Source organism: Micromys minutus (genome assembly GCF_963924665.1).
Source record: "Micromys minutus genome assembly, chromosome: 20".
NCBI lineage: Eukaryota > Metazoa > Chordata > Mammalia > Rodentia > Muridae > Micromys > Micromys minutus.
In genome coordinates, this window is record NC_137955.1 from 49,482,926 (window position 1) to 49,510,585 (window position 27,660).

The window sequence follows — 27,660 nt, forward strand, 5'->3', positions numbered from 1 at the left end:
GATCTGATGTCTGTGCCCCTTCTCTGTGATTACAGCCCTATCACTTCCAGGTCCAGTGGGTGATGACTTAGGAGATTTACCCACTCACAGGTCAGACCTCTGAGAATACTGCTCTTAACAGGCTTATTGAGCAACAGCTCAGAGCACAGGCAAAGGAGGCACAAAAAAAAAAAAAAAAAAAAAAAAAAAAAAGAAAAGAACAAAGAAAACCTTCCAAAGGGACAACCCACTCACTCAGGTTTGTGAAAGCTACTTAAGAAACAGATGTAAGCCACCAGAATCATTGTCAGTGTGACTTTACAGGCAGTAATTATACAGAACAGCAAAGTCACAATAGAACCATTTGACACTCCACAATCTGGAAATGATTTTTATCTGCACTACAGATGGGACATGAAGCACCACATAAAAAGTCATAACAAGTGTGTATGGCTTACTTTTATTTTATTATAAAAACACATACAAGAATTTTAAGAAATGATGAATATAAGACAAATCAGAATCACAGTGAGTTATTAAACCCATTTCTATATACAAATAAAAAAATTCCGAAAGTGGAATATCATCCAATGTGAGACACATCATAGATACACTGTCTGTATTCCCACCCCCAGAGCTGTCCCTGTGCACACACCCCACAGGGCTGTCCCTGTGCACACACCCTACAGAGCTGTCCCTGTGCACACACCCCACAGAGCTGTCCCTGTGCACACACCCCCACAGAGCTGTCCCTGTGTACACCCACAGAGCTGTCCCTGTGCACACACCCCACAGAGCTTTGCTGCTCCCTCAGACCAGCCATCTCTACTCAGCCAAATGGGTGTCTTGCACTGTTATGTTCAGGACATTCAGAGATGGGAAGAAACACACTTAAGTACACTTCCACCAAGTCTGTCCTACTAGGGTAACTATGCACTACGTTGTGGTAAAACTTTTGCAGCCATTTCCAGCTATGACAGAGAAAGACTCACTTAATTCTTGTTTTAAAAGCCAATTTGCATTTGCCTAGCCATTTATTTGAGCATAAACTCTAAAAATGACTCAGGTACCAAATCATGTTTTGTATGTTTAAGATTATTATAAAAATGACATTCAACCTTCAAAAGCCACGAAAAAGGACACTTTTTGCAGCCAAAAATTAAAAAGGGCTAAGTTCAAGTTTTTGTTGTTTGACCAAGACACAATAATACACTCTATGTCTGTGAGCACACAGCCATAACTGAAATTCACGTGGACTAGGGAAATGCAGCTCCCTGCTTCTGTCCTCATCAAACCAGAGGCACACGCCGTGTCATCTGCACCGCGCCTTCCTCTGCCTTCCGTGCTGAAGACGGGTACATCCTTTACAGGAAAGCTGGCTGACACGCTTTTCTCGCAGTGACCATGACCATGCTAACCCTCCTGTCCGGGGAGCTGAGCCCCAGCTCTCAGGGCGCACCATCTCCTTTGCTTGTAGAGCCAGCGGAGCCTTCAGCACTCAGAGAGCCCACCTCTTCCAGGCAGCTGACAATTGCTGATGGAATAGTGTTGGAAGTCTGTGTCCGCCAAGCTTCTAGAGTCTTGGATATCTCTGCTGGATTGCTAGGACTCAAGTCACAAAGGGCATACACAGCTGCAAGCTGTACACCCCATGGGATATCTGAAAAGAATTTTCATGTAAGTTACAACACGTCAACAAAGAAAGCATCTGTTATTCAGCATCTCCATGTAGGACCTCAAGAAAACTGTTCAGACATGGACTATCTCCTGACACTAATGAGAATTACATTCCAAAGAAAAATGTCTCACAATAAAAACATTCATTAAAGACCTGTCTACAAATGAAAAATAAAAGCTCCCTGTCCCTCTGGCACAGGCTGTTATGAGAACTTCAGGGCTCCTCTAACCCCATACAGCTGAAAAACACGTGGATCCTCTAACAACCAACCAATATAAACTCTCAACCAGCCTCCAGCACTGTCTCTAAATGGACGTCGACATAAAAATCATAACTTTAGTCTGTTTTTACTAAATAGCCCATTTATACAAAAGCCTACCCTTCTGTCAACTGACATCAAATGAGATTATGATTCTAAGCCAGTGTGACTCCAAACCAGTGTCACTAGGTTAGTATGGCTATAGGCCAGTATGGATATAGACCAGTGTGGCTCCAGGTGTGACTCCAGACCAGAATAACTCCAGGCCAGTGTGGTTTCAGGCCAGTATGGCTCCAGATCAGTATAACTCCAAGTCAGTTTGAATCTAGGCCAGTTTAACTCCAGGCCAGTGAGACTCCAAGCCAGTGTGACTCCAGGCTAGTGTGACTCCAGGTCAGTGTGATTCTAGGCCAGTGTGACTCCAGGCCAGTGTGATTCTAGGCCAGTGTGACTCCAGGCCAGTGTGATTCTAGGCCAGTGTGACTCCAGGCCAGTGTGACTCCAGGCTAGTGTGACTCCAGGTCAATGTGATTTTAGGCCAGTGTGACTCCAGGCCAGTGTGATTCTAGGCCAGTGTGACTCCAGGTCAGTGTGATTCTAGGCCAGTGTGATTCTAGGCCAGTGTGACTCCAGGTCATTGTGGCTCTAGGCCAGTGTGATTCCAGGCCAGTGTGACTCCAGGCCAGTGTGACTCCAGGCCAGTGTGACTCCAGGCCAGTGTGAATCAAGGCTACTATGGCTCTAGACTAATGAGTCTCTAGGCCAATGTAGCTCTAGGCCAATGTAGCTCATTTCATGTAACTCCAAGACCAGCATGGCTCCAGGTCAGTTTGGCTCCAGGCCAGTGTGGCTTTAGAAAAGTGTGATTCTAGGCCAGTTTGACTCTAGACCAGTATAATTCCAGGCCAGTGTGACTTCAGGGCAGTGTGGCTCCAGGCCAGTTTGATTTTAAATTAATATAACTCCAGGCCAGCATGGCTCTAGTCCCATGTAATACCAAACCAGCATGGCTGCAGGCCAGTATGACTTCCTGACCAGTGTGATTGTAGGCAAGTGGCTCCAGACCAGTGTGACTCAAGATCACTATGGCTCTAGACTAATGAGTGTCTAGGATAGTGTGACTCCAGGCCAGTGTGACTCCAGACCAGAATGGCTCTAGGCCATTGTGACAGAACTAGTTTAATCAGAGTGGCATTATCCCTATGTAGGCAAAAGTTTACTTTTCAAAATCTAACTCATTCATTTATAACTTAGTTAATGTAGTTCACTGCGTTTTAAATGTTTTAGGAGCTAAGCTATTAGCCACCGATCTCCGTCTTCTATGAGCAAGGCAGGGATAAACAGGCAAATTAGAAGTTCAGGTGTGTTTATGATCCATACATGCCTTATATGCATAGCAAAGATAATTTAATACAACAAACTAACACTTTCATGTGATTTAGCAGTTTTATAATAGCAATTTCACAATTGTGGTATTTTGTCAGTGTTTAAAAAGTTTTAGATTTTGGAATAGAGACAATATCCATTTTCTGTCAAGGGCAGCTCTGGAAGGTTCTCCTCCTCAAATAGAAAGCAAAACACCAGAGAAATCCATGTCTAATGTAGTTCTGATAGCTTAGGAGAATCTCGCCCCTGATTTGAAGAATCAAGAAAAGCAGAGCATATGGCTCCCTCCAGAGCCAGGACTAAGTGAGACATGAAGGAAGCACCGCAGCCGTAAGCAGGCTCATGTGGCCCGTGCAGACTTACAGACTGCAGCACACAGGCTGCCAGGCACTGCCGGCTCCTTACTCTTCCCTTCGACATGTGGTGTATGGAATGAGGACAGTCTCTTCCCACCACGAAAGCACCACAGTCCAGGCTGTACCTTAGTGGGACAACTTACCAGCTATGACCCTGGCTACTTTTTATGTCAAGTAGTATCCAAACTGTCATCAAGAGCATTTCCTATGGAAGCAATGAACACTGCCTTAGCAGCAGGACAGTGTTGCAGCGAAAGCACTTAAAGCTGCTGTTCACAGGCCTGGCACATCAGCCGCCCAGAGCCACCAGGTGTCTAAGCTGCCACTCTACACATCCAGTACATTACTCACTCACTGCTCAGCCATCCAAAGAGAAACCAGACTCATCACTGCTAAGGGTTCCTCTGAGTTAAGCTTTACCCACAAAAACAAGACATTAAACTACATGTCATGAAATCCATAAGGGTTAATGCAAGGGCGCACTCTGCCACAGCACTCACCTCAGGCTGCTGTGCAGGCTTTCACTGAGGATACAGCACAGAAGGCAGCCATGTGGGTTTGTCAACTGTGGTTTCCTCCTCTCAGATGGCTGTAGTTTGTGTCGGGCTGACACAAAGCTAGCTAGCACACTACCTACCTAAGGAAGCAGCAGGCACTTTGTGCTTTCATACATGCATGGGTGAGAGGTCAAGCCGCTCTCAGGATGCTTCCTGAGTGACAAGGCCCCAGCCCAGGAGCAGAGTTCCCTTTTCTGAGGAAGGACTGTTCAACAGGGCAAACTGACCCTTGAAGAAACAACACATCACAAAAGGTCAAAAGCACATGACCCTAAGTTGGAGGGGCACTGCCTCATGTCCTCAGGACATGCAGGGAGCACAGTTCAAGGGTAATGCAGCCATGGTCTTACCTTCATCCTGAGCGTGCTGTATGAACATACCAATGACTGAGCTGATATTCTTCACAGCGGTTGGAAATCCCTCCTTCAAACCCAACTGACCTAATCGACCTGGAGAAACAAAGTATGGCAAAGTAGACTTCAACAAAGGCTGGCTAGTATGTCCTGGAAACTGTACTCAGGTCTTGTTTTGTTAACTTTTCTCATTGTCCACCATACACGGCACAGTCTAAGTCTGAAGATGCTGTAGTGCAGTGGGAGCCACCACTCAGTGAGAGCTGAGGCCACAGCGCTCACAGCAGGATGTGACGCACCTGCCACTCAGGCTCTTACCCATGTAAGCACAAACACCTGCCTCCTTAGGTACCGTTACGATAGCTAGTGTGATGTCAACCTGATGTAGCATAGCCACTGAGAAGAGGCCTCCGCCTCCATACGATCAGGCTATAGGCAAGCCCACAGGGCACCTTCTTAATTAATGACTGCAGCAGGAGGGCCCACTGTGGGCGCTGCCATCCATGGGCAGGTGGTCCTGGGCTCTCTAAGAAAGCAGGCTGATCAAGCGGTACCCCTCCACAGCCTCTACATCATTCCTACCTCCAGGTTCTTGTCCTGACTTCCTTTGATGATCATCTGTGATGTGGAATCACGAGCAAATAAATCTTTTCCTTCCCAAGCTGCTCCGGTCACAGAGTGTTTCATCACTAAACAATGTGACCCTAACTTAGACTGGTAGGAATGCAGAAACGGAATCTAAGTAGAAGTCACCACAGGCAAAACATAGGTAAATTCAGCAGTTAACAGAGAAGCCTGTGGTCTCGCCGACAGACTGGTGACAGAGCAGCAGTGAGAGAAGGAAGGCAGGGCTTCCCGTACACTCTGAGGGAAGGCCACAGATCACAAGGCAGCACAGATAACCACAGCATCAGGGCACCTCGTGAAGGAGGCGATTCTTCCTCGCTGGCACTAATGCCAATCTCAATGAAGAAGCTGCTTGATGGACAAGGCATAGCCACCTCATTTTTCATCCACTCTGGACCATGGCGCTCACGTGTGATACAGAGGTTACGGCAGTGCAAGTCGAACACTCACAGCACACTGAGCACAGGTGTTGTGAAAGTACAGCCAGACTGAACTGTGAGTTCAACCACTTGCACCCCACCCTACTTAGGAGCTCTGTCATACTTAGGACCCCTGTAAGTATGAGCTGGTGCATGTGTTTTGCTGTATGTATTGGTAACATTTGGAAGACGTGTGTAATCAACTATTCTCCAGGTGAACACTGCAGATCACAGAACTGAAATTCGGCAAACCAGTTTCTTCGCCATGAAAGCTAGACGAGTGGACTTCAGGTTTCACAAGTAACTAAGAACCGACTACGTCAGCAGGAGCCGCAGCAAGACCCCATTTCCGGAAAAACAAGGTGGAATATATCTACGAATATTCAAAATGGTTACCGCAGCTCTTACTGTTCACTTTCACTGATTACACTCTGCTCACACTTTCACTGATTACATTTTGCACACACTTTCACTGATCACATTCTGCTCACACTTTCACTGATCACATTCTGCTCACACTTTCACTGATTATATTCTGCTCACACTTTCACTGATTACATTCTGCTCACACTTTCACTGATTACACTCTGCTCACACTTTCACTGATTACACTCTGCACGCACACACGTACACTAGCTGATGCTCAGTTTGCCAGCACAGGCCCTCTGGACTACTTTCTTCCTGCTCAGCCCACAAGCCTGAAATGCCCACAGACTGTATGGGACCCATACCTATGGCTCTAGCCTTGACTTGGCAGTTGTGAATGCCTAGACTTTGACCAACTCATTAACAACACCATCACACACGTTTTGACTCATTTCTCATAAAGTGTGCACCCACCCATACTCAAGTTTTTGCCTTAGATGTCTTATACTTGTTCTAAGCACAGTATCCCTAATTAGTATGTGCAGTTCACAAGGAAGAAGTGAATCTGTTGATACAGTGACATCAGCAGGGACACTGTATTTCCCACTGTGTACTTAACAAGGTTCATTCGTGTAGCATATTCCCAAATGTCAACATTATCACCAATAGTATTGTCTTTGAGCTTTAGTTCAGTGGAACCCAATGGGCTCTTTGAAAAAACCAGCTTATAGGAAGATATTGGATTTGTGGCTTCCGGGGACTAATTGGGAGCCGTCTTTAGAGGCCGGGATTAAACAGAAGCTCTTTAGCTGCTGGTGACTCTGTCCACTTGTCCTCTCACTAGCCCATGATGACATTTTAGACACTGAATAACTTGTGAACCTGTCTGTGCATGTATCAACACCACACCTAAAATTGTCACAAATAGTCAGAGCACTGAGGTAAGAACGCAGTAAAGGAAGAGTAAGGGTGGCACCGCTGCACAGACCAAGACTTACCAATCAGTCTCAGCACAGACGCCACAATGACATCGGGGGTGTATGCGATGTTCGAATGTCCTTTCCTGTATTTGATCCATTTGTCCATCACAGGCCACAGCTCCTTACTAGAAAACAGCATGACAAGATGCATGCCCATCACTGTGTAGACAGTACTAGGTACGTGCCACTGCACTGCTCCTATAATCAGCCTTTGCTCTCTAGCGCCCCCACCCGCTTCTGCTTGTACACGTAAATGACACTGAGAGATGGTGCTTTCACTGCCACTGAAGATCTGCCCTGCCTTCCTGAGCTCATAGGGGACTCCACCCAAGTCCTGCATCCTTGCAGATCAGTCACTAGACAGAAGCTGTTATTTCCTTATGTAGGACTGAGTGAGCGGGGCATGCTTCTCCACGGGTATGTGCAAGGGCCTCCTCACAGACAAGCACACTGACACAGACCTCATCTAGAAATGGACCTAGTCTCAGTTCTCAAGTGTGAGATCCAGGTGTCTGTCATTCCTGGAATCAGGAAAGTGGGAAAAATAAGACTCTCATGCCCAAACAGCTTGACTCACAGAAACCTTCAAGCATTTCAAAGACACAAGTCACTATCTGTGTGGTAAATGGCTTAATGTGACATCTTGTCTTAAACCAGGCTTTCTCAGCCACAGTTCAAAAGCAATGTCTTTATTTGAGGGTCAGGCTTCTCTTAAGGAATAGTGCATGGTTGGTGCCAGAAGCACAGGCAAGCTGAGAAAGCTTAACGGCTTCAATGGCTGTCTGGAACACCAGGCCCCACCATCTCCAGTGCAAAGCAGCTAACTGGTAATCTGCACACATCTGTCCCTCTGGTTGTGGCTTGTCAGTGGCTGCAGGTGACAAGTGCAACCCTTGGTTAGCTTGTGCTTGCTGAGCTGCCTTGTGTGGATGTGTCTGAGGACAGAAAGGAACGGAAGGCCCTTACTCCCATTGCTTCTATTGGGGAGACGTTAACAGCGCAGTAAAGAGTAGTCAGCAGCAAAACAAAGCTCAAGTCTTTAACAGAGACTTGGACATTTTCAGGGTATATCTGTTAGCTCTTATAAAAATGAAAGTTATCTGTACTTTAAATGCTTGGTAAGATGGAAGGACCAGTCAGCCCACACTCCAGGGTTAGCAGGTTATCTTCCCTTAACTACCTTCCCTTAGAGCAGCAAACTTACTCACCTTATGATGTTGTCGTGTGTCCAAATCCACCTCTGGTGGCAGCAGAGGAGGTCGATGGCAAATATGTATTCCCAGATGTTTGCACTTAGGTCTTCGCCAAACTCCTCACTCGACTGAAATTCTGTTTTGGGGCACAGCTGTATGGTCAGAAGCAACTTAGAAACTACAATTCCAACATCTATAGGAGCATTCTAGAAAAGAAAAATAAACATGTTTTTAAAACAGGAATATCCTAGGTGTTAATGACCTGAGACTGTAACAAGCATCTGGTGGACTGCCATTTACTCTATGAGTAACTTTGAAGCGGCCTGAGTTTGAACTAGAAACTGTAGAAACAAAAGCACTGGAGCCACAATCTGCAGCACACACAGAACTGAGCTACAATTCAGACAGAAGCACAAACTGCATTTGGTACAACCAAGGATTAAGGTTATAAAATATAGTTACAATTTAACAATAGACTAACTCTTAAAATTCTATAAATTCTGCCCTCTGCAAATGTTGACCCATCTGCCAGAAAATAATTCCCAGCTTCCTTCACTTTTGAGAATATTCTGGGCAAACGGTTTAAGCACTTCTCTTCCCTGCCAAGTGGTAAATCACATGGGCACACTGACTGATGGGCAGCTACCTCTACAGAGCACACACCAGACTGTACCTAGTTCTGCTTCTATGAACATTCATTCAACCTTTTTCTTTTTTTTGGATGAAAAGCTTCCTCTCCCTTGAGAAAGGCCCGGGTGGGACTGCAGGGGACTGTGTACAACTCCCACAAGGCTGCACTGCTCAGCATCCCATCAGCACTGCAAACAGAACCTATCGCAAATGCAGGCTCAGATCAAGAGAGGAAAGCCTCAGCTTGGAAATCTGCCTAAGCTACCGACAGATTCAGGTTTCCACAAAGGTGTACTTCTTGGAGAAGTCAGCAACTTCGGAAGCTGAGAAGATGCAGAAACAAATTCAAACACATCTAGTGGCTCCCTGGGTGGAGACTGAACACAGGAGAGTCGGCAGGATTCCCAGTCTAGGCTGAGGATATGGTTACAGTACCAGGAGCCAGCAGGAAGCAAAACGTCCAGGAGATAGACTGTACCATGAAAACAAATGCTCAGGACAGCTCATCTCCATACGCTCAACTTGACCTTTGACATTAAAAGTTAAGGGCTCAAGAAGATCCTACTTGTTAGAGCTGAAGGTGCAGTGAGAAGTCCTTCCGAGGTATGTACTCTACTGTCACTTACAATGTTCACAAGTAAATGAAGTTTATAAAGACTGCTCATTAGGAGATATGATCTACTGTATTGCATTAGCATGACACTAACCAATGAGCAACAGACATCCTACCTTTAACTATTACCCGATTTATGAATGGAACAGACTCAGCATTACAGTTTCAGATCAGGAACACTCAACATGTAAAGCACACACAAGTATTTCAAATTTAGAAAAATAAAAATTTAAAAACCCAATAGACAAAAAGGAAACCAACTCTGAATCAAACATTCCGAGTTAAAAGCATTTTGTATAAGGGATGCCACCTCAGGACAAGGGCAACAGAGGCGTGTGGTTTGTAGTGTGCGGGCTGCACCGGGGGCTCCTCATGCAGCCCGCCTTCTCCCCGTTTGTGCTGGAGTAAAGCTCAGGAAGGGCTGGGCCTCTCTTCACGTCAGGGGCAGAACTGACTCAGGTCCATGACCATCTCACAAGCTTGTTCACTTGAGACAAGGTCTATGCAGTCTGGCTGTTCTGGGGTTGCGATGTGGACCAGGCTGTCCTTCGAGTGCTGGGATTAAAGGTGTGGGGCCCCAGGCCCAACCGGGGCTATATCTAAGGAGGTGGTTACAGACTTTTGTTCTGCTCCTTCGCATAAACATAGAACCAAACACAGATTAGGTCAAAGAATACTTTAAAAGGAAATCACAATGGCACACATACACAATATATGTGTGTATAAACCAGATAAAGTATAAGCATTTTCTAAAATATTTGAGGTGGTACATGCTCATAAAAAAAACAGAAAATAACAAGACAAATGTAAACTCCACAGCAACTTCAGCATCTACTTTCATGGTTTACTAATATCAACTAGAGTCTCACTAGGTGACATCCAAGACGAAGCAAGTGTCAATCCGAATACTATTTTAATGAACCAGAGATTAAAGAAAAAACAAAGGAAAAGATAAAAGTAAAAAGAACAAAGACAACAACTTCTCACCTAAGGTCCTTTTGCAAAATCAATTAATTTACAGTCCCTTTCTCTGTGGATTACAGACCAACAGATTTCATCAGTCATAAAACCATGTGTCAAATGAATGTCATACGTTTGGAGGTTTGCAATACTTCCTGGGATGTCTTGACTACTCAATGAATAAAATGCAGAAACTTAAGATGAGAGGCCATTTTAAAAGATCCGCTGTGAAGAACATTTCTACAGTGCCTAAGAACAGGCTGCTGAGATGTGGCTCAGTAGGTAAAGGTACTTGCCACCAAACCTCATGAACTGAGTTTGATTTCTAGAACCATGAGTGGGAGGAGAGAACAGATCCAAAGATTGTTCTCTGATCTCTATTGTACAGTAAGCACACACACATGTACGGTGAGCACACACACATGTACAGTAAGCACACACACATGTACGGTGAGCACACACACATGTACGGTGAGCACACACACATGTACGGTGAGCACACACATGTACGGTGAGCATACATGCATGTATGGTAAGCACACACATGTACAGTGAGCACATGTGCATGTGTAGTAAGCACACATATATAGTGAGCACACACATGTACAGTGAGTGCACACATGTAGAGTGAGCACATGTACATGTGTAGTAAGCACACACACGTACAGTGAGCACACACATGTACAGTGAGCACACGCATGTACAGTGAGCACACACATGTACAGGCACAGCAAAATAAACAAATGGAGACAGAGCACACAGCTGACCAACGCCACCTATGCTCATCCTGCAGCACTGCAGAGAAGAAATAAAAACAAAGTACCTTTTCCCAGCTCAGGAAAGCTCGCAAGCAGTTCAGAACCTCTCCTCTGGCGCGCTGCCTGGCAACCAGCTGCATCGCTTCACTAATGGCTGACTGGGAGAGAAATACCTCACGCCACATGTTGGCAATGAACAGAGTCAACTTCTCAGATTCTGGAAAATCTGTAAGAAAAAGGGACGAAAAGAGACTTTTCATTTGTCTCATCCAGGAAACTGATCTAAAGTGAGGCACAGACTTTACTTCATAGGGGCCTACAAGGCACCGGCAGCTGTTGCAAACAGAAAGGGTTGTGAGTGGACAACACCAGGGCTCTGGTCTTCTGGGTTTCAGAACCTGCTCTGCCTCCATCTTTAGTCCCCCTTTAAACCGTCTTTTGTTTTGAGACAAGTCTCATTCTGTAGTCTTGACCTCCTGCCTCAATCTCCCAAATCCTGGGACTGTGAGAGTGAGTTACCATGTCTAGCTCGGCAGTGTTAGGTTTAAACTTTGTGCAAACGTCCATTGGAAAGCAGATGTTTGTCTAGGCTGAGGCAGGACTGGGGACGCCGTCCTGTCAGGTGAGGGAACATGTGGAAGGGCTAAGACAGGACAAACCCTCACCCTCTGCACTGGAAACTTGTTTATGATACCAAGACGCATTACATACTGAGTTCCAGCCCTAGGTACATAACCAACAGAATGGAAACATCCTTACAGACTTAAGAACGGGTATTTGTGATGTCTGAGCTCACGCCAGCCTATAGGCTGAAAGAAACATAACGGACAGGACAACACTTATCTGTTGAATGACTAAATATGACATGGCCGTGCCTAGCAGACTCCTCGTGCAGACAGATACATCTCAGAGGTTAGTTTGCATATGTCCGAAAGGGAGAGCACATGCTACCTAGTTACACTAAAGCCGTCATACCTACTGGATTTGTAGTGACACCAAACAGATTTGGGGTTCTCCATCTGGGGATGAGGTGCTCAGTGAGAGTATGTTCTTGTTTGCCAAGTTACTGTGTTCTAAAAGCTTTGTCCTATTTGCACTGAAGGCATACCTGTTCAGAACTTTGTTATCCTCTTACAGGGGCTAACAGACTGTAGGTCAGAGTAACAGCTTGATGCACTATTGCTGTACACTTGTTCTGACGCCTGCTTCCTGCCATGGCACTTCTCCATGCCCACACAGCGCATAGGACTATGGGAAATGATCTGAGACTTTTATGAAGCCATAAGGTGATGATGGACAATCCCTTGTAGGAACAGGAATGCAGGCTGAGTGAGCCCACAACTGGGTTACAACAAGAAATGCACGGGATGCGGCTGAATCACACTCTTCCCCCACTGCCTCCTTTGCGTTCCTCGGTTTAAGTCTTCAGCCCTTTCACGGTCACACAGCATGCATGCCATGACGGGTTACTGAATATCTGAACAGCAACAGCGTGGGCTCACTGACAGACGCCCTGATGCAGCACTGTGCCGCAGTCCCCATTTTTCCTGTTTGTGAATACTTATGATCCGACAGCCCGGCTCCTCTACCTCCTCCTCACTGAGCCACAAAGCCCATCCTACGGTCACTGCCAGTTAGGCAGAGGCACTGCAGATGGGCAGTCATTGTACAGGGATCCCCATGGCTGCAGCACAGGAATAAAGGAACTGCACAGTGGCCAACAAGAGACAACTGATACAAACACATGCCCATGCGGAGTCTAAACCATCTACACAGACACCAGGCCATGTGCCCATGTAAGCCCAAGCAAAGTATGCTGAAAGCTAGTATGAGTAGGTACAGTTGCTTAATCTTTAAGATAGATCAAAACTTGTTTTTTAAGACAGGATATCTAGACTATGTAAAGAGAGAGAAGCAGGTGTACGGTAAGCCGTGTCCTGCAGCAGTGGGCGTTCACAGCAGTGCTGCCCCAGGCACACACACCTTCCTTTAGAAGGCTGTAACAGAACAAGCGAGCTCTCTCCAAGTCTCCAAGCTGCCGACAAATGCCCACATACACTCTGCACAGTGCATGGATGTAACTGTGGTCCAGAGAAGTCTTCTGAATCTTTAGCTCTGAGAGAATAGAGCGAAGTAAGTATTCTCCTAAATGCTAGATTGGGAAAAAGATAAAAACAGTTATTAGTGATACAAGAACCAATCATTCCGTATCTATCAGACAAATACAACTTTTATAGCACCAGAAGGTAGGCCACAGTAATGGGAAACAGCTGCCTAGCGCGCTAGCAGAGGTGAGAGAGCTCCTACGACTGAGCACGAGAGAGGACTAGAACACCACAGCAAGTCTGTATGTACACCATCCAGATAAAGTCTCATGTGTTGTTTCTGCTAAAACTCCACGTGTGCAAATGAGCTCAGGCTAGGCACAGCATTTATTTGTTTATTTATTTGTTTGTTTATTCTGTTGTCTAGGTTGGGTATTCCTTTCCCTGAAAGAGAACTATATCACTGAAAATGAGATAGCTATTCACACAGAAGATAATCTCTCAAAGTCACTTCAGCGTTGTCAGCTTTCTGAGGCAGCAATCAAGGACAGTTATTCCACAAGGACATCCTGGATGGAACGCTGAACACTGGAGTGTCAGCAGGCACTGGAGTTACCAGGCAACGAGCTGAGGGATGCTTAGCACACATAGCTACAGTCCTCAGGAGCTACACAGCTAGTGTGTACAACGCTGACACTATCCAGAAAAGCACAAGGCTGCCATGTGCTGGCGGTGAGGCAAGCTGAAGGAAGCATACTTTAAACTTAAAATGCCAGCAGCCCTGGAGTGTGTGAATTTGCTCTGACATCTCCTCCATAGTGTTGCGTGTCAAGTCCCCACTGTCTGCCTGTATATAACCTACAGATGCAGCTAGAAACACACAGGCTCCAGTGTTGAGAGGGTAACCTTCAGTGTCACCTGCACTAGCCAGTCCCTGCCAGACACTCATGCTTAACACATCCAGAGAAAGAAAGGCTGCCACATACCTTGTTTGTTGTGCTAAATTCATAAACAACTTCTTTCTCTTGATCTCTCATGACAGGCTTTTTGGAGATATTTCCCACATACACGTGACTACGAATGACAGGCAGAAGGTCAAAGGAGGACTCAGCAATCTTCCTCAGAGCCCGAGTTATGGCTATGTTATATGACTCTGCCATCTCCCTTGGGTTTGCACGCAGAAGTGGCGCTGAACTGCAGACTGGGACATCAGTTTGCTCTTCCTCAGCTGGTGCGACTTCGGCAGGCGGGGGGACTCCTTCCCCAGGGACCTCCCTGGTCTCTGGTTCTGGGGACTCACTGTCCAGGCGCAGTCTTTTGGCGCTCTTCAGCATGGACACTGCTAATGTTCTTTTCCCACCTGCATCCCGTGACTTACCTTCACCACTGTCACTGCCAGCGCTGCCCCCTGTTAGGACAAACGCAGTTGATGTTGAGGTTATAGCTTTGAGTCCTAGAAGAGCACTAACACGTCCTGGTAACACCTTTCCATCTACAGTGGAGCTTCGGGAGAGCTCCCCTTTGAGGAGGCTGAGGGTCCGGGCTCTGGCAGATAACTCTGGGTACATGGTGTCGAGGATTTTTACCGAATTCTCCTGCGGCCCACTCACAGCAGCATGGCCTGGTGCACAGGATGGGAGCCGGCCAGGCACAGGAAGTGCATGCTTTGGTGTAGCAGCACAGAACTGCAAAGGAGAGGACACTATCCTTCCACTAGCTGTTGCTGTGGAGGAGGACGGAGAGGGATCCAGTGGGGAGGCCTGCTGGAGTTCCTCAGGCCATGGAGACAACACAGAAGGCCCTGGAACGTCACACAAGGGGGAAACATGGCCAGCAGGTGAGGACCTTGAGGGCAGACTAGAACTTGGTATGGGAGGAGACAGTGTCCGTGATGTCCTTGGAGGTGTGGCTATTAGTGGGGGAAGCAAAGGAGGCAACGGCGGTCCCACTTCTTGCCGGATCTTGCTCAGAGTGTCAGGGGAACAATTGGTGGGGGTGGACATATCTGTTCCTGCCATGGTTGGCTGAGCTTGGCTTCTTGGAGTTTTAGTATTTGTTCTTTCCCCTGATACTGGCTGAGGGACTTCACTCAGATGCACTTCCTCTCTGTTGAGTCCTGGTGTCTTTGCTAACTTGCTTGCTTGATCTTTATTGGAAATCTTTGATCGAGGCTTATTTTTACCAAGTGGCTCTAATTTCCAGTTACAATATGTGTGATCAGATGCAACTTTCTCAGTCTCAAGTGTCTGGTCGTATATCTGAGAACGAATCCAGATGCTAGGTTTCACAGGTCTGTTCCGAAGACGACTCTTATCAAAGTTGGCACTCTGACCACTGCTGGAAACATCCTCCTGGGCACCAGAGAGATCACCACCACATGGAGGCTCTTGAGGTAGAGGGCCAGGACTGGCTTCGGGGGACTTCTCCATAAAACCGTCGTCTAGGCCTCCCTGATCCTGGGAGGGAGCAGCATCCCCAAAAGTGTCACACAGAACTACTTGTTCCATGCCGGGGGAGATGGCCACACCGCTGATGATAGTCCAGTTGTCTCCCTTTTCAATCACAAGGTCTTGATCCTTATTTATAAGGACACTTATCACTTCGGAGGTCACTGCAGAGATCTGGTAGCGAAATGCCGTCTCTGTCACACAATCAGGGCTCTGCTCTAGCCTGGGTGGGTTTGGAGAGTCAGAACTCAGGGTCAACAGCTCCCCAGGTTCTGCTAGGCCCTCTTCCCCAGTGCTGAGGCACTCCCCAGGACTGGGCCCATCCTCATACCCGCTCTGAACGTGTTCAGGGTCAGTCCTGCTACTTAGTGGGGAGCTGCCTCCACCATCCACAGCTGATGGCTCAGGCAATCCAGCAGTGTGGGGCATGGGGCTGGGCTCCTCAGGCAGAGCATTTTCTGGCAGATCTTTAGCAGCCTGGCTGGGATGCATATTCATGAGCAATGCATGCTCAGTGCCCTTCCCAGTGCAGTCCACGGGGCTGGTCTGAAGTTCTTCCCCAGTCTTGGTAAGAGCATCGGATGGCACTTCCAGAGGACACTGAGCGTGCTGGCATGATCTCCTCCTACAGCAGGCATCTCCCTCTGACTCAGCCCGCTCCTCCGAGGCTCTGCGTTCCTCACAGAACCCCTTCCCACATTTCTTTCTGGAGACTTCACTTTGCCTTAACTCTTTCTTCATTTCTTCATTTAGGTTTCCTCTGCTAGAACATTCTGAAACAGAGGCCCTTGAACTATAATCCCTTAACTGACAGCTTTCAAGAACCATAACCACTTCAGATGTGGAAAGCTTGTCAATGTAAAAAAGGGTGCTTAAGTTACACTCCTGAAGGGCGGAGGTCAGATCCCCGACATCTGAAGGGTGTCTGGTGTCAGCCACCCCAGCCTCGAGGTCTCCCGAAGGTCTGTGTGTGTCCCCTGCTGCATCCTGCTGTCCGTGCCCCATCACAGCTTCAGTCTCATGCTCTCCCTCACTGCAACTAACAGCCTCATCCTCTACTTCAGTGTCTTCCTCCCCTCGTTCTCTGATACCCGTGTAGCAGTAGGAAGCCCCGGGGAGACTACTCTGGGAGGTTCCTTGTGTCTCCTCATCTGCATGGCCAAGGCCGGGAGGGCAAACAGGGCCCGTGGGCACACGAGCTCTGAGAGGACCCCTGCTGGGCACTAGGGCAGATGCACTGGCATTCTGTGGAGCACTGTGAGACTCTCTGGCAACTATAGGGGCTTCAGTGTTTGCCGGGTGACAGGGTCCATGGGGCATCTGTTCAGCAGGGAAGACTCCTGATGTCACCCCAGATGGAAGCAGCTCCCTAGCCTCCAGCCTACTGGCACCTGACTGTGTGGTTTGGGGAGACTTCCTGGGCTTCTGCAGCAAGTGTTCATTCATGACACACTGGAAGAGGTTGTCTTCAGAGGAGAAAGGTAACTTACGATCTGAAGAACAACCAGAATTCTCTGCGAGCAAGGGGCCACGAGGAGAATCACAAGTAGGTTTTCGCCAAGACACAGAGACTTGTGGAGAAGGGATTTCTTCATCAGCTACCTGCTCAGGGACCTGTGCTGTGTGGTCTCCATTTCCAACACAGGCCGACACCGACTGCATAAGACCTGGCTCCTTGCCACCATTTACAGCAGGGCTCGGTGTGCTCCCACGTGGCCAGGGTTCCAGGCTGCTACTCTTGGGTCCTGCCTGCTTTGTTATGACTGACACTTGGTTTGGCAGCAACGCAGCAGCTGCCTTAAATTCCAGAGGGATGGTACTTTCTCCAGGAGGTCCAAGCGTAGCTGTCAGCCTGCTGTTCTGTGAGGCTGGTGCTGATTTCTCTAGCTGAAGCCCAGTCCTTTGCTGGTATTCTGAGGTAGCTCTGGGGCCACCCCAACTACCTCGCCTTAGGACCTCACTGCGGTGCCACGAGGTATTGTCGGCAGAACCAGGATTCCTTTTGGTGAAGCTAGCCTGCGAATGTGCCAATGAAGTCCAGTCTGACTTAGGCAATGTGAATGTAGTGCCTGGACCTCGGCCTCCACACTGCCCACCTCCTGTTGGCTTCTGAAATACTGACTGGGGAAGTGACTGTCCCTTCGTTGTGCTTTTTAAACTGCTGAAAGATTCCAGGCCCCTGCTCTTCCAATCACTAAAGGTAGATGTTCCTAATTTTGACTTCAGGCTCAAAGTAGACAAGCTGTTTTCTGGGTCATTTTCTTTTAGAGGACGTGCTGTTGGCTCAGACTGCAGAAGAAATGTGTTTAAAGTTCTAGCTGGTGACTTTTGTTCTGAACGATGCAGGTCTGTGCAGGTTACTTCTGCTGGAGTGCCTACACTGACAGACACTGGTACCGAGGTAGCAGAGGAGGAGGGAAGACTGGCTGAACGCTCAGGACCTGCTGCGGCTGCACATACGCCTGACTGTGGAGTGGACTCCTGCACATCTCTGTCCCTTCTCTGAACAAGGCCAGATCCTGCCACATAGTGTGACTTGGAAGCAAATCCATCAATGAGTGTCCGTTTAGAAGGTTCTGACGGGGCTGGGCACAAAGCTTTTGATGACAGGGTTTTCCCTTCAGATTCTACAAGCTCGCTGAAGGTCCTCTTGCCGAGGGGAGAGTGACAGACCTCGGGCTCCCCAGCTCCAGCTTCCTTTTTGCGCACTGGGCCTCGAGACGCTGTCTCCAGCCACAGCCTCCTGTGCTTCAGCCGCCCTTTTCCAACCTGCACAGACTTATCCACTTCCCTGGCCTCCACCTTGCTTTCTGCCTCTTCTACAGAGTCTCCTCTGTCCCTCACAAGTCCAGATGATGCCGTCCAGTGCCGTCCCTGAGCTGGAGATGACACTGAGGGCTCTTCCAGTGCTGTACTTCCCGTAACAAACCCAAGAGGTGTCAGTCTGGTTCCAGCCTGGGCAGCTTCCAGCGACCCGAGCTTTTCCAAACATGTGTCACTCCTTTTAATTTTTTCAAGCAAGTCAAAATAAGCCCGTGATTCCGCTGTGTAATCTTCCAAAGCTGATTCCATAGTGTCTCTAGGTGGGACAGAGTCACTATCGCTGGAATCCGTGAACTCTCCAAAGAAGGATTCCTTAAAGTCACACAAAGCACATAGTCACTGTCAGCAAACTAAACACACTTAAAACTCTCATTGCCACACCTGTGAGGCTGGGCCAGGCTCTGGAGTGGCGCTTGCTTTATCCAACTCTTAAGAAGTCGGGTCCTATATAACCAAGGCCCTCCCAGTCCCAGTCTACAGAGCACCCAGGCTGGGTCTGTCCTTTCAGCTCTCATGTGTTCCTAGTCCTGGCTCTGTTAAAGAGGAGACTGTATTCTGAAGCTCACTGGCTTCTGGCTCCACCACCCTTTGGTTCCTCCTCTGTCAGACTCATGCCAAGGCTAGCCCCTTAGCCATGCTATTATTCTGAGGACTGCACAGATCCAGAAACACTTCTCTAGCCAGTGTCAAGTCACCTCCACTCCAAACCCTCTGACATGCTCAGCTAGTAGCTCCCATCTGGGTTAACTGCCTCTCTTGTCACCAAACCCTGCCCTTTATATGCATGAGGGAAGGCTGAGCTCAGGTGCTGGAACCTAACCGTCCACATGTAAAACCCCCACTCACCAACGCCTGAAGTTAGAGGACATCTCTCTCCCCCACGCCCCCACCCGTCTCTCTCCCCGGCCTCTGCTTCTGCTTATTTGCTGGTAGTTGCCAAGGATTCTGACTGGATCTGCACCTTTTCCATTGTCTTACAGAGCGCCAGCAGTTACACGGCTCCACAGTACACCTGCACAGACTCTAAGTGTCTATTCCCTGCTCATCTCCATGGCAGGAACCATGTGTGCTAATCTTGGATGAGACAAAGCAGAGGTAAGAAATCAGCAGGAAAATCGGTAGGTATTCATAGTAGATACTTTGCAACCATTTTGACTCGGTTTCCCCTAAAGACCACAAGGAAAATGTTACCAAGTACCACTCCATTAGTCATTTTTTAACTAGGCCAGCCTTTCACCACCTGTGCCCAGATTATCAGGACCTAGTCCTGACCAGCGTTCCTCCTCCTTCTGAACTGTTGATCCTTTCTTACTCATACTGTGACTTCACAGAAACTTTCTTATGAGAGTCTGTCACAGCCCATGCCTTTAAAGTCAAAGATTTCCCACTCCCTAATACACAGTTGAGGTCCCTAGGAAGACTCATGGCCCTTCCAGAAATAGGCCACAAGAAGTCCTCCCAAGCCATGTCTGCCTCGGGTTGAACACTGTTATAGAGCGGCTTCTCTCCTGAAACCACCCACTCCTCACAGCTTCCTTTCAAGGGCTCCTCCCTTCTGAAAGCACATGTGCAGCCTCTCCTAGACGGGCTCTGTAGTGGAGGCACAGTGTGCCCTGCAGGCCAGCAGAGCTCTCTTGGAGCAGAGGAGCTCCATGCTGGGTTCTACTTTCACACAGCAGTCCGACCCTGTATCCTCCATCGATCTGAGCCACAGTACCTGACTAGGTGTCTAGACAGAAGTGCATGCCAATCTCCTTAGGGAGCAAACAGAATGTAAACGTTTGAAGATACCCCAAGGCTGAAATGCTCCTCAGCAAAGAAGGGTAGACTGTTTGACATGGAGATCTTTCTGTCTCTGAAAATGCCCCATGTTTGCAACAATGTGTCATTCTCTCCATGCTTGTCTCATAAACACCACCTTTCTACATAAGAACCATAAAGATGACTGAGAGCAGCGCTGAGCACAGTGAGGAGCCACAGCACATATGTTGACCCAAAGGATCCTGGCACAGCCTTGTATTTCCTTGTTACTTCACAGTAAAGCTGCCTAAAGCGAACAGTTTTCCTGCGTTTACTAAGACTTGTGAAACAGCCTGGACAAAGAACAAACACACCCTAATGGAATTAGAATTCAGAAAGCCAACTCACAGGTTGCAGGGAAGAAGGCAAAGAGCCCGATGCCACTGGAGGGGGTGAGGGCACTGGAGACAGAAGAGGAGGGGGAAGTTTGAAGAATTCAATGGCAGCTTGAAGATCATCATCAAAAAAATGCTCGTGGTCATAGACGTTGGTCCTGTTGCTGTCGTCAGGCCTATGTCCCGAGACGTCAGGATGCCTCTCCTCATCAAGATCGTGCTCAGTGCCGGGGCTGACCCCAGTGGGCAGCTCTTCTTCTGCACTTTCGGAGGAAGTGAAGTCGCCCTCCATCTCCATGGACAGCTTGGTGAAGAAAGAGTGCATATCTGAGGCCCTGGCAGGGCTGCCTTGCGCTGGGAGCAGCTCATCTTGCCCAGAGGCTCTGGGTGCACTGTTTCCTTTGGCAGGTTTTTCTGAACAGGAGAGAAGCAGGCATCACATATTTAATAATGCCAAGAAAACTTATGAGTTACAATCTGTTTGCAGGTCAAACTGCTAGCACAATTCCCTTGAAATGAGTAGCCGGCTTTAAGAAGGTCACCAATCAGCTTCTAAAATTACCAGACTAGGACAGGGTTGTGGATGAAGAGTGGTCCATTGAGGCACCAGGACTAGCTTACAGCACAGCAGCAGGGACAGAGTCCTTACTGCCCTACCATACACTGGGAGATGCTTTTCCTTCAACAATAGTATCATGTACCTTGTATAGGAAGCCTGTGGGTAGGTTTGATATCAGTTGACTGTTCAGAAAGATAAAACTGTCTGATTCAGCTTGTACAGATCTACTATGGATATGATCCTGTTCCTGGCTCCCAGAACAGTATCCTGAGCAGAAATGGAGTCTAAGACTAGATCCAGTGTAGGCTGAAAAATGTGACATTTCCACGAGCCCCACAGTTGGTTAAGATTGGGAAGTTTCTGATGAACATTCTTGTGTGAAAATAAAAGTAAAAGAAGCTGCTGTGGAGCTCAGGGAGGTTACTTGGTCTTCCACACACAGCTGCCAAGCATGCTCTGAGGAGAGCTGCTACCACAGGTTGACAGTATCTGCTGGGTTAGTCACACTGCTTCATACACTTCCAAGTACCCACTCCCAGCTACACACTGGAGGCTGAAAGTTTGCCTGTGGCAAATGCTGACACACTCATGCCTTAGGAGTGTCTGTGGTGTCTCTCACCTGGGAAACGTCTGCTGCTCTCCCCGGACAGTCTGTGAGCAGTGTTCACACAGAGCCACAGCTCTTTCAGGAGAACTTTTACCTTCCCTGTAAACAGCAAAGCACAGAGATAAGGCACAGTCCTGTGATGTGGACGTCTGTACAACCGCTGTCCACCTTTCCCATTCCAGTCAACCCAGTCACCACCGGAGGCTCCAGACCCCTGTAGCTAAGAAGCTTATCTGAATTATATGATTTAACCTACCCCAGAGCCTGCTTCCAAATACTGTAATCCCTTTTGCTTAAATGACCTGACCACGGCCCCTGCTTAGTACATATACCCAAAGCAGAGCCAACAAGGAACCCTAAAAACAAAGAAAACAAGTTACTTTTCATCCTCCTGGAGAACAGTCACAATGCCAAGGAGCAAGCGCCTCTCAGAACTGCCCCAACGCTGGCCTTCCCAACAGAGAAACCTTAACTGCAGCTTTCTGACTGAGTAGTGAGTAGGTACCTATGTTTAATCTCGGAAGAGTGTCTCCTTTTACCAGTCTAGGGTGCTTATAACTACTTCTGATTTTTCCACTCCATGGGCCCCATGCATCAAGAGCATCTTCCTTCCTCGTGATGAGCAGATCCGTGTAGCTAGAGCCAGGCTCTGCTCAGCTCTTCCTCTAAAGAAGCTCACTGCTTGGACAGCTGCTCCTAGAAACCCGCGCTGTTCAACACTGCAGGTATGTTTAGGGATGCCAGACACGTTTATGATCTACCCTCCTAAGGATGCTGTGTACTGCCTTAGGTCCTTCTCTAGACACCTTATGGCTCAACTGCCACTTGAAAAGGGGCTGGTCTCTTACTCTTTTTATCTTCAGACAGGTCAGCAAAGCACACTAGAGGTTTGCATGATATATGACACAACAGCAGCACACTCTACTGCTCTAATCCCATTTCCAAGTGAGACTTAACATTCTGTGGCCTGTCATCTACTTTCCATAGAGGCCGAAACTGGCAGTGGAAGCTGCGTGTTCAGAGCCTTCACAGGCACAAGCACAGGCTTTCCTGTTCTTAATCACTTTTACAGTGGGCTGTTTCTTCCACAACCATGTTCCAGCATCAGTTCCAAAGGCTGGACCATTGTATCTGTCATGCTTTCCTGTTTTTATTGACTTAAGGGAGGAGAGAATTTTTACCAATATCACATATACATGTTCAGCTGTATTAGCCAACCCTTATGAAGTTGCTACAGAACTCAGTATGCGGTTTATAGTCCTTATAAATGGTCATTCTAGCAGTTGCTTCTTTAGCCACTTACTGCCCCTCCTTTTAAAGATGCACACAGAAGTCCCCCATGAAGAAGACAAGACCATTTCCTCAGGAATCCCTGGGGGGCTTGTCTAGCACAGTTCCATGTGCTTGGGAATGGAATGTTTTCTTCCCAGACCTCAGCATTCTGAACCCTTTATTCCACTTGGAATTGTTCTGAGACCTGGACTTGCTGCTGGCCTTACTGCTTTCACAGACACTGTGAGCCTAAGTCAGCTCCGAGTACTCAACATTCTGCCTCATTTGATCTGATGCAGGCATGTGCTGCTCGGTACACCTGTGCTTCTGATCAGACTCCTTCCTCCTCATGGATCAGCCCTCCTGGCTATTCGCCCCTGAAAACCCTCGAGCAGGTGAATGCCGAGACTTCTGGCATTTGGCATCTTTGGTGCTGTCCGTTTACGCGCCATTCTCAGAGAACCCACACTCCATCGCCCAGTGCAGGAGTCAACTATCAGTGTAGCAACACTTCCTTGGATAGCTGGTGCTTCAGTCCACAAGGTCCCCCACCTCACGTGATGCAGCAGCCCATGGGCATGTTCAAGGACACTACCAGGTCTGAGCACCTCTCTCTCTCTCATGTGTCAGAACTGGTTCTTTAATCTTCCACAGTCTGAAGGCTTTTCCATGCCACTTGTACTGTCAAAGTTTAGTGAGGGGTTTAGGCAAACTGATGGCAGACAAATTCTTGCTATACTCTGAATCTACCATCAGTCAATCATTGCAGGCTCTCCTTTCAGGAACCCTATGGAAAACTAGTCAGTCGGCTTATTTATGATAATTCAAACAGTGTGTATAAGCATCTTGGGGGGGGGGGCAGGTAACCCTCAAACCAGCTACTACCTACCCAATTATTTCCCCTCTAACAGTTCTCATGCAGAGCCCACACTTTAACAAAACTCTAGGGACGGTTTCTAAACCTGGCAGGCCCTCTGTAGTCAGTTATGTGTAGACCATTAATGCTCTGGCCCTCGGGCCTGGCAAAGCAACCTTTGAGACTGCTCTTTTCTGCTACTGCAACGACCAGCTTCCCATCTCTGTGTCACGTTCCTCTACAGATGCTAAACCTCAACTGCAGTGGTTCTCAACCTTCCTAATGCTGTGGCCATTAATACAGTCCCTCATCTTGTGGTGACCCGCTGACAATTTAGTTGTTTCTTTAAAACTTTAATTTTGCTGAATCATAATACAAATAACTATGTTCTCAATGGTCTTAGGTGACTCTAGACTCCTGTGAAAGAGTCATTTGGGCCCCAAAGGGGTCCTGACCCACTGCCTGAGACCCACTGATAGAAAGTGTCCAGGAAAGCTACTGCTGTTTTTGGAGACAGTGTATTACTAGCCAAGGTGACTTCAGATTCAAAACGCTCATGCCTAGATATTCCACGTGCTGAAGCACCCTGTGTCCTGGCTGCACTGCTGCATCTGCCCCATCTGAGCAGCAGTGTTTGGTCACTCAGATACTGTCCCCAGAAAACACAGTGCAGAGCTGTGGCTAGCTCTGCCTTACCCATCACTGCTCAGCACCCGGGAAACGCAATAACTTAATCTGATAGGGTAATCTAGGCAGAGACCTATCTTTAGTTGCTGATAAAAAGTATTATGTAAATACTTTTCTTTACCCAAACAATGTCTTTGCTGAGTCTTTCATATATTTTGTAAGAAAATAGTTGGCTTTATGCACATGTATAAATAAACCTGTATATATACAAATCCACCCATCCAGAATAACAAAGTATCTGCAAAGCCATATTTTCACAGAGAGTATGGCACATGAGCCAGCCAAGCACAATAAACAACACCCACAAGCCAGGGCAGCAGTCCGTATACTCACTTTTATCTATGTTTCCGTGCGAGTCACTTGAGATTTGTGTTCCAATGTGTCTCAACTCTGAAAACACATACAGAAAAGGGTTTTAAATGATTATTACACACTCAAAATGGCCCTCCACATAAGCACTAACCAAATACTCACCCTTCTCATTTTTCTGTTTGGAAAATTCATCAAGCCTTTCCTGTGCGGGCGGGGGAGAAAAACCAAGAGTGCTTATGCTGTCCACAGTCAGACATGTGGGGCAAAGGTCAGACAGGTGCGAGGGAACAGTGACTGGAGTCACCACTTAGATGCCAGAGGCCAAGTCACAGCTGCAAAGTGTGTGCATCTTTTACTGAGTACCTGTGTCTACACAAGCCCCGTCAGGCAGTCAGGGATGTAAAGCATGTGCATTGTTTTACCCAGTACCTGTGTCTTCTTAAACTCCTTTTCAAGTATTTTCTTTTCATTTCGTAATTGCTTGAAGTCCTGAGTTTGCTTGACAGCAGCCTCTATGTTAACAGGTACAGCAAAGCAACAGAAAAGGTATGGATTAGTGACCCCCAATCAAATGCAATCCAGCACAAGCTTCTTAGCTCTATGTCACAGACAGAGCCTATTCATCAAGCTACAGAACTGACTAAGGCTCCTTTCCACACCAGGCACAGCAACTCTGAATTCTGCCATACAGCTGGTCAGGGACAGCATACAGAGCTTTAGAAAATAAGCAGATCATTCGTTTCTTCTTTGGTTTAGAAGCTCCAAACAGAGCACACACACCAGCAAGAATCTAACCAGAAGCAACATGAGAGAGACATGTATATGCACAGGAGAGCAGCATCATACAAGACACCAACAGTTGGAGGGAAATTACTTCTGTCACATGAAAAACAAAGGCCACATTTAACTTCCCCGAAGGTCTGGTCTCGAAGTTGCATACATCCTCTCAGGCAGTCCACTCATCTCCACAGACGAGGGAGGACAAGCCTGAGAGCCCTCATGCACTTAGTGCTTGTCAGTGTTCACAAGGCGGGTATTCCAAGCATCCGCAGTTGGATCTACACTGAGGATGAGGAAGAGGAATACTTCATCACTCTTGTTCTAAATGGCCTTTGCAACTAAATTTGAACTTTGAAGTCCAAACCTTACATGGAAACACCTCATTCTGAACCAGAACCCAACCACTGAGATGCTAGGAGTCGACGCAGGCAGACACCTGGTATACCATGTTGGCCAGAGAGGCATTATAGAAGCTGCCTGTACCAGAGACCACCCATGAGTAACTACAGATAAGGACAGTCCAGTCTGAGCTGGCTGCTGAAAACACCATTAAGATGTAAGGACAGAACAGATCCCAGTGTGGCCCTGTGCTTTCTGCCTACAGAGAAACAAGAAGCACCAAATACAAGTGTGGCACTTCACAGAATTCTGCATGTGCCAGACTTGAGTCATCTGAGTGGAGAGAACATCAACTGAGGAAAGTCTCTCACTCCCAAGATCAGGATGCAGGCAAGCCTGTGTGGCATTTTCTTAATTAGTGATTGGTGTGGGAGGTTTCAGTCCATTGTGGGTGGTTACATCCCTGGGTTGAAGGCCCTGGTTTTCTTTAAGAAAAGCAGGCTAAGCAAGCTACAAGGAGCAAGCCAGTAAATAGCACCCCTCCATGGACTTTGCATCAGCTCCTACCTTGGCTTCCCATAATAGATTGTGAGATACAAACCAAATAGATCCTCTCCTCGCCAAGATGCTTTTGTAATAGTGTTTATCATAGCAATGGAAATCTTGACTAAGAAAAATCACAAAGTGATAACCTCTTTTAGTAACCACCTACTTCAGTTGAAACAAAGAAAGATACACCAAAAAAACTGAGTCACTGCATTTCCTTTCGGGCTGCCTGTTCACAGCCATGGCGACAGACAAGAGAATTAACCGGAGCGCCCGCAGACTCATCGCCACACAGAGCTGACTGCAGAGAGTGGCACACATCCCTTCCTGGCACACCCACTGATACTGCACTGCCTCACTCGTAGCACACATCTGTAGGATACTGGGGCGTGGCTGTACACGTACCTTCCAGCTTCTTCACCTTAGCTTCTAGTTTCTTCTTCCTAACAATAAAACCTTGTCAGTTAGATGGCCAAAGAAATTTAGTTTCACACATATAAATCTTACTAACTAGAATGATATAAGAGATTTTTCTCACAACAACTATCACATATCACCTAAATTACCAGCATAGAATCTTATGGTAGAAAAGCCTGAGAAAGAGCACTGTGCCATTTAATGTACAGTGTTTCTAAGATGGGGTTTTTAAAACCTCACTTGTGTTTGAGAAACACAAAACAGGCCTAACACATGGGAAGTACATGTCATCTCTCTGGGTCATCCAGCACCTAACACAGCATGTAAGTGAGCGAGGGAAGCAGCAGTTCTGAGATGGATCTCTGACTAAAGATAGGAAACCCAAAACCAGTATGTAAACACTATCTTGCCCCAGCCCCAGCAAACAGCGACACACACAGCTCCACAAGTGCTCCAAGGAATGTGGCTGATCTACCAAAGCTGATTGTAATGAGCAAGATGCTTCTATCCCATTTCACTGATGGCAACAGATGCCCCTTGCCAGTGAGATACCGCAGATGATCCTGTAGAGGACTGTCACAAAGACAGGACACCCAGGCACAGCTCACACATGACAAAGTTTGTTCACTAGCTCTGAGCACTGCTGAAGCACCAGATGGCCTTAATCTCAGGAGTGCTGACCCCTCTGAGACAGAGGTGGGGACTAACCAGTGAACAGAAC

At 47.5% G+C, this 27,660-nt stretch overlaps 1 protein-coding gene across 6 annotated transcripts in view; it reads right to left on the reverse strand.

The window, feature by feature from the left end:
- Positions 1-443: 443 nt before the first annotated feature.
- The window catches only part of ICE1 (interactor of little elongation complex ELL subunit 1), a 38,866-nt gene continuing 11,649 nt past the window's right edge, over positions 444-27,660 (reverse strand). For 2 of the 6 annotated variants that reach the window (XM_080933558.1, XM_080933559.1), the window contains exons 4-17: positions 26,928-26,965; positions 26,578-26,643; positions 25,287-25,369; positions 25,020-25,059; positions 24,879-24,935; positions 21,743-21,829; positions 20,578-20,978; positions 14,146-18,741; positions 13,098-13,266; positions 11,180-11,340; positions 8,169-8,359; positions 6,979-7,085; positions 4,566-4,664; positions 444-1,639 (exon numbers count right to left, since the gene is read on the reverse strand). In XM_080933558.1, the coding sequence (XP_080789684.1) occupies positions 1,428-1,639; positions 4,566-4,664; positions 6,979-7,085; positions 8,169-8,359; positions 11,180-11,340; positions 13,098-13,266; positions 14,146-18,741; positions 20,578-20,978; positions 21,743-21,829; positions 24,879-24,935; positions 25,020-25,059; positions 25,287-25,369; positions 26,578-26,643; positions 26,928-26,965 (6,307 nt within the window). In that variant the 3' untranslated portion in view covers positions 444-1,427. The other 4 variants (XM_080933562.1, XM_080933560.1, XM_080933561.1 and 1 more) reach the window with 3 other exon arrangements.